We start from the raw sequence: 13,981 nt of genomic DNA on the forward strand, positions 1-13,981 counted from the left end.
AATGTTTTTCTATTATACCATTGTTTTCTTTTAACTAGTTCCTGAGGCTATCCTAGTTAAATGCTTTGTCTGGCTTCAGATTCACATCCCAGCCTGGGACCTGACAAACTAACCTGTTTAAAGCAAGCTTCAACTTAGAGGCATGTTTTAATATTAACTCGTATTGACTTGCGCCAGGTACAGTTCCACTTTATAATGTGGTGAGGTCTGGGCAGTCTAGCATACTCTGAATTGCCAGTGTGGCACCAGAAACATGATAAATATGTCTGGTAACTTTCTATATCTACGCTACTATGTTCCCTCTTTTGTAACTAGTTTCCTTTGAGACACTGTCAAGTGTGCTCTTAAAGTCCATATGCGCCGCATCTACTGCATTCCCTTTAAATATGCAATCAGCCAATTCTTGGGAAAAAGTCTAGTAAATTTGTCAAACAAGGCTTGCACTTAACAAATCCTTGCTGGCTGTCCGCAATTATCCCACGCATCTCTAAATACTTACTAATTTGATTTAGAATTATGGATTCTTAAGAGTTTACCCACAACTTGCTTTAGACTAACTGATCTATAGTTACCTAGTTTATCCTTTTACTCCTTCTTGAGCAGAGGTGTTGGATTAACTACCCTCCAGTCCCCTGGCATAATTTGCATGGTAATGCAAAACAAAAGTAGCCACATATTAAATGTTCATTTTTAATTAATTGTATCCAACTTGTTTTTCAGTAATTAACCGTATCAGGCTCATAATGATAACCATGATTTCCAAGAAATACTTGGCCGATTTAGTGTTGGTGAAGGATGTTAACACTAGGTAATGTAATACTCTCCACCCAGTGTCAGGTCAGAGATTGCGAGTGATTTAAAAAAAAAGGGTAAAAAGTTCCCTCTTCTCTTCCAACAATGTACCTTAACTCCAATTTCAAATGGTCATATCCAACTGCACCAGTGTGAATTTTCCACTGCACACAGCTGCCTTTTGTACTCCGAGTGAAACTGCCAGATTTTATGGGTGGTTTCTTGGATTGACATATGTTCACTGAGATTTTAGGTTGAATGCAGAGACTCCTTTCAATTGCATTCAGCACAGAGGGGAAGATCTTGCTTCCATCAATTTAGGCTAGGGTCGAACACTGATTCCCAAATTTTTAATATAACCCAGACTGATGGTAGGTTTATTACCAAGTGTTAATCTACCTAGTGATATGCTGAACATTTTTTATTTGGATGAAAAATTTATGCTCTACATTTTGGAAACAGTGTAAAGAAAGGAAGAACAAAATTGCATTTATATAACGCCTATCATGACCCAAAGGGCTTCACAGCCAGTTTTGAAGTGTAGTCATACTGTAATGTGGGCAAAGGAGCAGCCAATTTGCACTCAACAAGGTCCCACAAACAGAAGTGAGATAAATGACTAATTGGCTATGTTGATTGATGTTGGCCAGGATACTGGGAGAGCTCCCTAATCTTTGAACATTTCCATGGGATCTTTTATGTCCACCTTTTAGAGAGCAGACTGAGCTTCAGTTCGACGTCTCATCTAACAGATGGTAAGATGGCAAGTCCAACAGTGTAACACTCCCTCTCTGCTGCACTAGATTATGTGCTCTAGTCTGTGGAGTGGGGCTTAAACCCACAACCTTCTGACTCAGAGACAAGAATGCTACCATTGAGCCAAGGCTGACACCTACAAAAGATTTAACATTAATGGATATAACTAAATCATTACTGTACTCCATTAATGAATGGTTGTTTTATAACTAAAAATGCATTTATATAGTGCTTTAAAAATATCTAAGTGTTTCACATACAAAGAATTACTTTTGAAGGGCAATGACTGTTGAGCAAGTATGGTATCTATCATGCACTGCCAGATCTTATAAAGAGCAATCAAACGAATCTGTTTTTCACCACGTTGGTTAAAGGGGAAATAGTAGCCAGGACACCAGGAAAGCTCATTGTTCCTTTTTGAATAGTGCTAAGGAATCTTTAATGCTCACCTGAACCACTGGAAACGGCAGATAGGGCCTCAGTTCATCATAATATCCAAGGGTGTGCACCTCCACAAATACAGCACTCCCTCAGTACTGCACTGGAATGTCCTCCTAGATTATATACTCAAGTTCTTGAGTAAAGCTTGAACTTGCAACATTCTGATTTAGGCATGAGTGCTAGCAACGAAGGCAAGCTGACACAGATTAATTTCAGTGCCAGTGTACAGAATAGTCAAATCTGTTCGATGAGCTGCAATTTTAATACGTCAAACAGTAGTGATTAAAAATTGACAAATGGTCAGTCAGTTGTTTTAGCATTAAAGTGCATTGATGGTAAGGTAATGGGGTAGGTTTTGCATTTATAATTTAATTTTTAATTGTCCTTGCTAATATGTTCATAACTCGTTACAGAACAGCTCAAGGTGGGCGCATCCAGAGAGTCAGTCACCAGCTGGGACCAGGAGTATGATTCATGCATCCTTCCTCTTCTAGAGGAACAGCAACCTGCCTATATCTTGTATCGATTGGACACCATGAATGCTCAGGGATTTCAATGGCTCTTTATTGCCTGGTCACCTGACCTTTCACCAGTAAGAATTTGGTTGTTATATAAAGATGCAGGGAAAATATGGTTAAGTATAGCAAGCTTTGAGAGCAGGCCTTCAGGACTAAATTACTTTTTTTGAAAGGTTTTTTTTTCCCAATTTGTCTGGAAGATGTTGACTGTTACTAGGATACAGTCCATGGGCACCAGCAGCCCCTTGGTTACTTGCCCAAGTGGCCATTTTTCATGTGTGAATCAAGATCGTGAATGTGTGCAGACTACTTTACCATAGAGGGTATCACAGCAGACATCCACATGCTCACTCAAAGTCTGCAAACTCGCAGTTCCCAGTAGGATTTACAGGTTAACAATCAGGAGTTGGGACCCATGCTGATTTCCCTCTCCCTCTCCCTTTTACCTAACCCAGGGGGCATTTGTTGCTTTGGTTGAGATTAGCCAATTTAGTAGCAGTCTGAAAACCAAACCTGAAAGCTTCTAGTCTGTATGCTAGGCCACTCAAAGCTGTTCCTTTTTTTGTAATAAAATAAGTAGCTGGAAGTGTGCACACATTTGGTTATCTTGTTTTTCATTTAGAAAAACATTTGCTATTGGATAGTAAATAAAGTTTGACCTTTGTTACAATGCATATGATGTTGTAAGAACAAGACCTGAATTGTTTATCATTATAAGAATGTAAAAAAATCCAGAGTTTGAAAAGGATGTTCAAGTGTATTTTATCCATGAGCATTGGGGATTTTGGGAACTTGCCCCTCAGCTACCTATGAATTCCTTAAGCAGCTTAATAGCAGACATATATTTCATGAATACCGCAGGTTTTGCGCCTGGTTTAGGACATCATATGCATTTTAACAAGCTGCTTGTTTCATCTATTTTCCTATAAGAAATGGTCACTTACTACTAGTCTAAGTACCTGCTTATGTAGCATTTGTGCACTTCAACTACTTGTTTTCCAGTTATTATAAGAGGTTCTGTGGCTTATTTGCTCTCAAGTACTTTGGAGTGAACCTGGCATTGTACTGGTGTCAGAGATGTTGTCACAATTTATTCTGGATCAATATTATTGTTAACTATTTGGTGTAAATGACCTTGAAACTAGTTAGATGGTTTTAGTATGTAATTGGTGATATGGAGATGGGGATCTTTCTTTCCACCCTTTTTTATATTTCTCTGGTCCCAAGCCACTACCAGTGCTGTTTGAGAGTTGGCTGCTAGGGGTTGTGTAAGCATGGCCTCTGTTCACTTGCTCTCTCATTAAATAAATTAAATTTAAATTAATTTCCTTTTCTGTACCTTGAAAAAGCAGTTCAAGAGAATAAATAAAATGTAGCACTGGGATGGGGGTCAGTTTTATTATATTTTCAGGACTACCATTATTGTATAAATTGAAATTATGTGTACAGTACCCTACAGTGGTCTATCAGTACATTTCATCAACAAGTTCATTTCATTTAGTCTTGTTCCCAATGGATTTACATATGCAATATCCTCCTCTGGTGGTTTTTCACTACCAAGAAATGTAATTTGAATGATATGTTTGCCATGCGACATTAACATAGCATTTACAAATACAAGGACACGTTTATAGTGTTTGAAAATATGAGAACAGGCTTACTTGACAGCAGAACATCTTGCTAGTATGAATGCAAATGTATGATTTTTTTAAAAGAGTGAATATTTCCCATGTAAAATAGTACCATTTGATTGCCACCGATGTCATTTCATAAGAAAGCTAAACCTACGTTCTTCATATGTAGCCTCATTATTAAATATATGGTTGCTCATACTTTTGTTTCATTTATTTTGTAGATTCGACAAAAGATGTTATATGCAGCGACAAAAGCAACTTTGAAGAAGGAATTTGGGGGTAGCCACATCAAAGATGAAATGTTTGGGACTGTAAGGGTACGGGTCTAGTTTCTCTTTCCACCTGTAGTTGTGTTACTTTTCCCCGTTTCTTTCTTTGTTCTCAGGATATGGGCGACACTGGCAAGCTGTATTTATTGCCTATTCCTAGTTGCCCTAAGATCGCTTGTTTTACATGTGCTAGATATTGATGTTGCATTACTAGGAAGATGTGTGTAAGATTAAACTTTAATCATCTAATAGTGTCATCTAACTGATAGTGAGACTGGACTCCAAACATTTAGCTTTAGCAAGACAGTGAGTTGTTGCTCCACTTCATTGTCTTACATTATTGATGATGTGGAGATGCCGGTGATGGACTGGGGTTGACAATTGTAAACAATTTTACAACACCAAGTTATAGTCCAGCAATTTTATTTTAAATTCAATTTTAAATAAAATTAAATTCAATTTTAAATAAAATTGCTGGACTATAACTTGGTGTTGTAAAATTGTTTACATTATTGAGACGGATTTAAACCCCCAATACTAGAGATGAAAGGGTCAGGTCCAATCATCATATGGAATTGTCCACTACCTGGACGAAGACCATGTAATATGAAGAAAGCTAATTGCAACTTTAAAGAGTGCTACCTCAAAGTAATCACTTATTTTAACTGAAATATTATGTTCATCCTTAGGTAGTGATGCATGAGTTTCTTAGAGTCTCTTTTGGTTGAAAGAGACTCTATGATATGCCTGGCAATGGGAAGCCCAAGCAGGTCCACCTGTGTTCTAGGGCACTGTTTATATTTGACCAGCCAGTCTGGCTCATTGATGTGACCTAGAGGGATAGGCCTCTCACTGAGGCTGGAATTCTCTCCATTGGACTCCAAATAATCCTGTAAGCCAATGTTCTAAAGAGTGGGTGGTCCTGGCTTGAGAAGTAACAAGAAACTTAACACTCTGGTACATACTCTGTACCCTTGCCACCAACTCCATCCCCCTTCCTGGCTACTGTCTTGTGTTCAACTAGACTGTTTGTCACAGTATCCCAAGCTGAGCTTCTGACCCAATATCCTCTCCATCACAAATCCTGCCTACTTTCACCTCTGTAACATTGCCCACCTCTGTCCCAACCTCAGTCCGTTTACCACTAAACCCTCATCTCCAAACTCAATTATTCCATTCTCCTGGATGGCCTCCCATCCTCCACCTTCCATAAGCTTCAGCTCAACCATAAACTTCACCTCATACAAAACCGTGCTGCTCATATCCTATCCCATATCAAATCCTGCTTACCTATCACTTCTGTCCTCGCTGACCTAAATTGGCTCCTGATCCCCCAATGCCTCTTTTTAAAAATCTTCATCCTTGTGTTTAAATACCTCCATGGCCTTACCCCATCCTATCTATAGCCTCCTCCAACCCGACAACCCCCATCCCAAACTCTTGTTACTCAGACTCTGGCCCCTTGTGCATTTCAGCTCCTTTGCCCCACCATTGGCAACTGTGCTTTCAGCCACTAGGCCCCATGCTTCAGAATTCCCTCAATGAAATCCTTTCACCTCTCTCATCTCCAAGAACCTTCTTAAATCCTAAGCCTTTGACAAAGCTTTTTGTCATCCCTCCTAATCTTTCTGTCTTTAGTTTGGTGTCTGTTTTTTCCTTATGCCTCTTTGAAGCACCTTGGGATATCTTCCTATGTTAAAGTGCTAAATAAATGCAAGTTGTTGTAAGCTATGCCGTTTTAGCTGGCTAAATTTCAGCAGTATGATTGCATTTGCTTAAGCCTTGGCCTAAGCCCCGTGGCCTCCTATGGGGAGTGTGTGTATGATCCATATCAGGCAGAGACAGTATTCCTACTTATGTCAATTTCTCAGTAGTTTTGTTAGGAGACTCTTGATGGTGATTTTCCACACATTTTAGACATCTGATTGACAAAAAAAGGAATGAAATAGTAAAGAACTTCCAATTCAACTTGATCATTCTCAGCTGGAATGTTTTGGCACGAGATTGATGAAAGATTGGAGCATTGTACAGGAGAAATGCTTGATTCCTCACACAACTTTAAATCTTGATTGTTCCCTCCTAACAATCCAAAGAGGTGTCAAGCAAAGGACAAGTAGGGAGGAAATTATTTGAAAGGTTAGTTACCCCAGGCTACTCTCATAAACTGCTTAGTCAGTTTACAGAACAACATTGACATACTGACTGCCCTCTCATCTGAGGAATGGTGGGCATATCGGGGGTGGGTGGTGGGGGGGGGGGGAGATGGGGAATGGGAAGATGAACAAAGTGCATTTAGAAGTTGAAGTATTTATTTAAGAGGCCAGCATTTATACTTTCTACTTCTGTGTTTGTAGGAGGATGTTTCCTTTAGTGGTTACAGAAAGCACCTTATTTCACAAACAGATCCTGCCCCGCTAACTGCAGCTGAAGAGGAGCTAGGGCAAATCAAAATTAATGAGGTAGTACTAATTGCAATATACACTTCCCAGTTTGTCAAAATTACAGTTTGACATCTGTCTCTACTAGATGTGTTTCAGGTTAATGCTGGTTGTGCTCCACAGGCACATTTGTGACATTTATCTACTTTGTAATACCATATATAAACAATCTAACTGGCCTTTCCATGTATACAACCTTTTACAAAAATATCAAACACAGCAATACAACTTAACTGATTGAAGTTGGCTTTTCTTGATTTATATTTCAGAATTGTGCTGTTTGTTATATGTAAATAACCTAAGGGCACCTCTAAAAGAAAAATCGCTATTAAGATTTGTTTTTACAATGTACAAAACCATTTTCTGTGACCGTGATGAAAAATATCAGCTAAGATCCATTCTAGAACATCAATTCCTAATTTCCCTGAGACAATTTTAGTTGACGTTTAAGATCACAGATATTGCTTCCTGTATCCTTGGAATTTAAATTTGTTATCAAATCACCAATATGAATAGGACTTCATGACAAATTTTGAACACAATGACTTGATTTTTAAAAAAATGGTACACTTTATTCATACAGTAAAAACACAACAGTAGAATTAACTATGCTTAGTGGCAGACATAGAATCATACATACAGCACAGAAGAAGGCCATTCAGCCCCTTGTGCCTGTGCTGGTGCATTGAAAGAGCTATCCAATTAGTCCCACTACCCTGTTCTTTCCCTATAGCCCTGTAAATGTTTCCTTTTCAAGTATATATCCCATTTCCTTTTGAAAGTTACTATTGAATCTGCTTCCATCACCCTTTCAGGCAGTGCATACTGTGCTAACTTTTCTTGAATTATTGTATGAACCTAAAGAGCTTCATTAATATCAAAACCAAATAAATTCACTCTTGATCATTGCTAATCAAAATTACTTTAGGATCTGCACTGTATAATGTGTACATAGTATTATATATCTCACTATCTTCTGCAAATATATAGTTGTGCAGAGCTGTTTTTACCTGTAATGTTATTTGGCCTGTTGTATTTAGTGGAATAATGATCTACTTAACAGACTGACACATTGCTAAACATTTTACTCTATAGCAATCCTGTAACATCCACATATCTAAGATGATTAGGATCTTCTATTGTCTTTGGGCTTTTTGTTGAAGGTATGGCTGTGCTGCTGTTGCTTCATAGCCTAAAGCTATCTTGGAACCATAACTTTTAAACTTAACTGACACTCGTCCATTCTGTAAAATAATTATGCAGAATGAAAAGACATGACATTTTAGCCTTTTATTATAATTTTTTTAATATTTTGTGAAAAAAGATTATCATTTCACAACAGCACATAATGTATCATATAGGAAAACTAGTTCTTAGCTTTTTTTGTTTTTGGCAGGGGAAAACTGAAATCAGCATAGAAACTAAGCAACCAACTTTGCAGGGAGTAGCTTTCCCTATACAGGAAGATGCTATACAAGCCCTGGAAAAACTCCGGAACAAACAGCTTAGCTACGTACAACTTGTAAGTATTAACGGTAAATGGATTGGTTAGAATTTTCATCTCTGCTGCTCTCTAAAGGATTGATGCAATTTTGTTTTGTTGCACTGGGGAATTCTTCAGACAGCAGTGACTTATGTAGTGATACAGTTCCATGGATGCTAGCAATCTTGTGGTACCTTCATCGAGGCCATTATTCATGTGAAAGTCTGGATGATAGTGTTAACGGGGTATCCAGCTATGTCCTGCATTGCAGCCAAGCATAATCCTGTCCTCGATCTTGTGATCAATTATGTCCTTGCTGTCCTCTGATCATTCATCCTCCGTAAACTTGTCCAAAACTCAGTCATCCACATTCTGACCCATAAGAAGTCCTGTTCATCCATTTCCCCCATTCCAGCTGACCCACATTGAATTCCTGTCCCCCTACACATCAAATTCAAAATCTTCATTCTTGTTTTCAACTGCCTCCATGGCCTTGCCCAATCCTATCTCTTCTAGCCACATTTACCCTCCTACACCTTGTGGTCTTCCGACTCTAGCTTTTTGTGCATTCCTCCCTTCCCTTCACCTCACAATTGGTGGCAGAATTTTCAGCAATCTCAGTCCTATTCTTTGGAGTTCACTTCCCGAAAGTCCCCTGCCTCTCCACCTCTCCATTTTTAAAAACCTTCTCAAAACCTATCTCTTGAAACAAGCTTTTGATCACCCATCATAGTCATTCTCTCCATGGCTTTATGTCTATTCTCTTACTATCTGGGAAACACTGTGGGACTCTTTCTACATTAAAGCCACCATGACCGTAAGTCATCGGCTAAATCTTCCTCCTCCATTGAAAAGTACAGAACCAGAAAAGATACTGCAGCTCAACTGTTGGGTCCCTAAAACTAATACCTCTCAATTGCCCACTTGTGCAAATATCTACCAATACTCCCTTAAATTTTTTCCTACGCTTTCCGTCTTTTCTGTCATCTTGAGCAGTCCATTCCACACATTACTCACACTGTGTCAAGTAGTTAAATCTAAACCTTGCCTCTCCTAAGCTTAAGCCTGTGTGTTCTGGTTCGGGAGTGTGTGGTAATCTCAAACATATTATCTAGATTCACTTTATCTATTCCCTTAAGAATTTTTAATAATATCTCCCCTGAGATTTCTCCTTCAGTGTAAACAATCCCAAGCTCTTCAACCTCTATGTACAGCTCAGATGCATAAGCTATGTATCAGTTTGCTTGCCATACTGCAATACTGCACTGCCTCCAATGTCTGGATGTCCTTGCAGTATTGCAGTGACCAGAATTATACAGTACTCCAGGTGTACCAGTGGCTTGCACAGACTCATTTATCACCTGAGATTTGTACTGTCTCCCTGCAGCTATACATCCCAAAGATCTAGTTAGCTATCCTTATAGAAAGGATATTATTAAACTAGAAAGAGTGCAGAAAAGATTTACTAGGATGCTACCGGGACTTGATGGTTTGACTTATAGGGAGAGGTTGGATAGACTGAGACTTTTTTCCTGGAGAGTAGGAGGTTTAGGGGTGATCTTATAGAAGTCTATAAAATAATGAGGGGCATAGATAAGGTAGATAGTCAAAATCTTTTCCCAAAGGTAGGGGAGTCTATAACGAGGGGGCATAGATTTAAGGTGAGAGGGGAGAGATACAAAAGGGTCCAGAGGGGCAATTTTTTCACTCAAAGGGTGGTGAGTGTCTGGAACGAGCTGCCAGAGGCAGTAGTAGAGGCGGGTACAATTTTGTCTTTTAAAAAGCATTTGGACAGTTACATGGGTAAGATGGGTATAGAGGGATATGGGCCAAGTGCAGGCAATTGGGACTAGCTTAGTGGTATAAACTGGGCGACATGGACATGTTGGGCCGAAGGGCCTGTTTCCATGTTGTAAACTTCTAGGATTCTACTGCTGCTGCACTGTGTTGGTTTCAGTGAGCTATCCATTAGTAACCTCCGGATCCCTCTTCTGTGTTTTGTCCTAAAGTCAATAAAGCCTAGAGCCAGTTTGATTGCATTCCTGTTTATTTCTCTTCCCTAGTCTCACTACATTGCACTAATTATCATTTACCACATATCAGCCCACCTTTCTAACCTATTCAGATCCCTTTGAATTTGGTTTGCCTGTTCCCCTTCCTCAATTTGGTGTCATCTGCAAAGTTAGACAGATTTTGTTTGTCCAGGTACAAATTATTGATATACACTGAAAACAGCAATGTGCCCAGCACTGATCTCATTTGCACCCCTTGCCATGTTGATGCAGCTCCATTCAAAAATACCCTTTTTATAGGACTTAGCCAATTTAAAGTCCACCTCAGAAGAATGACTTCTATTCCATGCCTTCCTACTTTGTGAACTAATCGCTTATGTGGCATAGTAACAAAAGCCTTGCTGAAATCCAAATATATATCACATCCATAGAATTTCTATTTTCAACAAGATCCATAATTTCCATGAAGAACTCTAGTAAATTTGTTAGACGAGACCATCCTCTCTCACCACAGAGTGCACTTCACTTTTACTTTTGTCATCAGTAATTCAATGTATCATCTATTTCTGTTGGCAGAAAATAGATTTTAATCAAGAAACTATAAAGTTGGCAGATACAACCCATACGGAGGTAGGAGACTTACCAAAGCGTGTACCAAAGGATTCTGCTCGTTATCATTTCTTCCTCTATAAGCACTCGTATGAAGGAGACTACTTGGAATCTATAGGTATAGATTTCTTTGATAATATTGGTTCTATTGCAACCTTGTAAATTTATCATGTGATTATTTGAACTTGAGATGCCTGTTGTTGAATCCATGAGATAATAAAAACCTTCTGATCATAAAGAGCAGAAATGTACTTTGGAGGGTTGATTTTTTTTTAAAATGCCCTTTCTCTCCAAAATCCCTTTTCTGGAACTTCTTTTAACAGGAGGAGCATATTGGCTTCTATGCAGACCTCTCCTGAGTTCCTGTCAATATTACTGTATCATCAGTCAACAGGAAGCGCATGGTGTGAGGCAGAGCTGGTTCAATCATGTTTCCTCAATGGGAGCACCATATCCATATAAGCAGAGGCCTGTAGTCCTTTAACACAACTGATGAGGAATACAGCAGGAAGCATTGTCGTCCTTGTTATGTGAATAAATATTAAGCAAATTTTGGCTGACAAAATTATTTGCTTTCTCTTGTGAAGGGAGCTTTTTGAATCCCATTCTAAGTAAGTTGATATATTAAAAATTGTTTCTTTGAGCATAAATATTTTTCTGTCTTCTAGTGTTTATATACTCTATGCCTGGCTACAAGTGCAGTATTCAAGAGAGAATGTTATACTCCAGTTGTAAGAGTCCCTTCATCGATATGGTAGAAAAGCAAATAGCTCTGGAAATAACTAAAAAGGTAATTATTTTCTAAACCTCCTTTAGCTTATTTGTTTGGGTCTTTCATCTCCATGTTATTCTTTGGCAACCAAGAAACGAACAGTACAGATTCTCCCCATTCTTCTTCCATCTCACTCTGTATCAAGTATTGGTGCTATTTTGTAGATTAGCTCCACTTTTTTTCTCCTCATTGGGAAAAATGGACACCATCCATTTGTAGTATAGTTAGTCAGTCCACTTAGCTACATGGCAAGCTGTCTAAATTCATTGTTCTGAATGTTTGGCATTGTGTTATTTGCTGCTAAAACTTGAACTCCTCACTAAAGCACAAGACTAAGCGTTAACCATGAGAATGATTTTGATTTATTTTCAAGCATTTTTTGTCTCTGCTACACGCTTAGATTTGACCCTGGAAAAGTGGTGCCATAATCTTCCATAAATTCAATCCTTAGTGCAAGATTTAATGACTTTGTTAAATAACCTTACAGTCAGCACTTTCTGAGCATGTCAACACCAAACAAATTATCAGTGTTACTAAGCGTAGGACCAGTTGATACCAGTGGGGGTCTTTTTGTGCAAATACCTGAAGATGTCTATTACCTGGTAGTAGAAAAATTTGTTACAAAATTCTAATGTATTTTGATTGAACTGTCTTGATATCCTGTATATTTCTCCCTTGACACTTGTTCACGTAAACTAGAGAGTTGCAGTCTTGATTTAATTTTGGTGAAAATTCCATTCAAATTTGTTTGAATCTCACTTGTTTGTAAGTGTAAAAACATAAAAATATAAACTAGTGGTTCACTTTTCTATCTTCAGATTGAAATTGATGATGGCAATGAGCTGACCGCTGACTTCTTGTATGAGGAGGTTCACCCAAAGCAGCATGCACACAGGCAGATCTTTGCCAAACCGAAGGGTCCTGCAGGCAAGAGGGGAATAAGACGATTAATACGGGGACCTACAGAAGCTGACAAAACTGATTAAAATTGTAATAATTTCCACGTTTTGCTTTATCGAACACTTTTTTTTAAAAGCTTGATATTAAACACTAATTTTACATTCTGATGCCATTCCATTTCATTTTACAACAGGCTCAAATCTGTTTTTAAACAATGTTTTGTGTTGGTTGTTTTGTTTACTAAGTCTGAAAACAAAATACGAGAGTGTTGCGTTAGACTCTGTCACTGGTAGTACTTTCATTTCCAGTATTTTTTTCAGATTTCCAGCATTCATACTTTTTCTTCTCTCAATCCCTGGTGGTGCCATTATTGCGTTAATAGCCTAAAATTATTATTTGTTACCCTTTTGCATTGACACTGGGTTTGATTTCTTGGGGTTTTTGTCACACTTCTATTTTGGTTAGTTGTGCATTCTGCATTTGTTTAGAGCAAACCACCAAACTGGATTTCAGTTTGACAATTGTGCCAAGTTTCTCCACTTTCTTACTTAATGGAACTTTAATGCTGTCAAACTATATAAAACTAAATCGATCCTATTAAGATTCTTTACACTGGATTTAATCATGTGGTATGGATTGTACAGAAACCCACCTGTCTGACCATGCATTTCATATCAGTTCACATGTTGGTGGTAATCCAGTTTGATTCCTTGTTGTTGCCGGATGCTGATGTCTGCAGTAAAGTAAATGCTATTGACGTTAGACCATATCTCAATGGTACACTGAGTAAGCCTCGTAAGAGTCAGTCCAATAACAGGTATCAATAAGCTTATAGTTGAAATTGACATGACAAATTAGGTATATAAATATTTATAAAACAAGAATGCCAATTCTTCCTGTTGCAAATGATAAGAACCTAATGCCTTCATGTTAATCTGACACTGTCAAAGATCACAATTTAGCTTTAGCCAATTACATTGTAATAATAAATTGATGTGGCAAATTCCTGCTATGCATTTTTTTTGTTTTGTTGACCTTGTAATGGTGAGTAATTCTAATTACAAAATCTCAAAATTTCATTTTCCTGAACTTTAGGTTATACTTTAAACAAATGTAGGCAATATTCCTCCATATCTCAGCCATATAAAATTCAAATGTTTTAATTGTACTATTTAATGAAAAATGTTTTTATCTGTGTAATAATGCATTCCTGTTCAGTTTCTTAAGATTTAATAAACCTAAATAGCATTGGGTAATTCAGTCAAGGAGAAAGATAATTTTAAGCACAGGTATTTTTGTCCAAATTGGTACCAGGTTTGGCTTTTCAGAAAAAAAAGTCACAAATAAGGTATGTTAC

The 13,981-nt window shown here is 38.0% G+C and overlaps 1 protein-coding gene and 1 long non-coding RNA gene across 3 annotated transcripts in view; one reads left to right on the plus strand and one right to left on the minus strand.

Annotated features, from left to right (window-relative positions):
* Positions 1-13,981, plus strand: part of LOC137334667 (twinfilin-1-like) — a 32,756-nt gene that overhangs the window by 16,220 nt on the left and 2,555 nt on the right. The window contains exons 3-9 of one of the 2 annotated variants that reach the window (XM_067999515.1): positions 2,403-2,581; positions 4,363-4,458; positions 6,765-6,869; positions 8,245-8,370; positions 10,920-11,070; positions 11,621-11,742; positions 12,543-12,714. In XM_067999515.1, coding sequence (XP_067855616.1) covers positions 2,403-2,581; positions 4,363-4,458; positions 6,765-6,869; positions 8,245-8,370; positions 10,920-11,070; positions 11,621-11,742; positions 12,543-12,710 — 947 coding nt within the window. In that variant the 3' untranslated portion in view covers positions 12,711-12,714. Of the gene's footprint in view, positions 1-2,402; positions 2,582-4,362; positions 4,459-6,764; positions 6,870-8,244; positions 8,371-10,919; positions 11,071-11,620; positions 11,743-12,542; positions 13,760-13,981 lie in introns of those variants that run through there. The other variant, XM_067999514.1, reaches the window with a different exon arrangement.
* On the minus strand, positions 7,395-13,539 carry LOC137334668 (uncharacterized). The gene is made up of 2 exons (XR_010966203.1): positions 13,277-13,539; positions 7,395-12,645 (listed from the first exon to the last, which is right to left on the minus strand). It is a non-coding gene; the product is annotated as an uncharacterized lncRNA (long non-coding RNA).

This window comes from Heptranchias perlo, chromosome 18, assembly GCF_035084215.1.
Source record: "Heptranchias perlo isolate sHepPer1 chromosome 18, sHepPer1.hap1, whole genome shotgun sequence".
NCBI lineage: Eukaryota > Metazoa > Chordata > Chondrichthyes > Hexanchiformes > Hexanchidae > Heptranchias > Heptranchias perlo.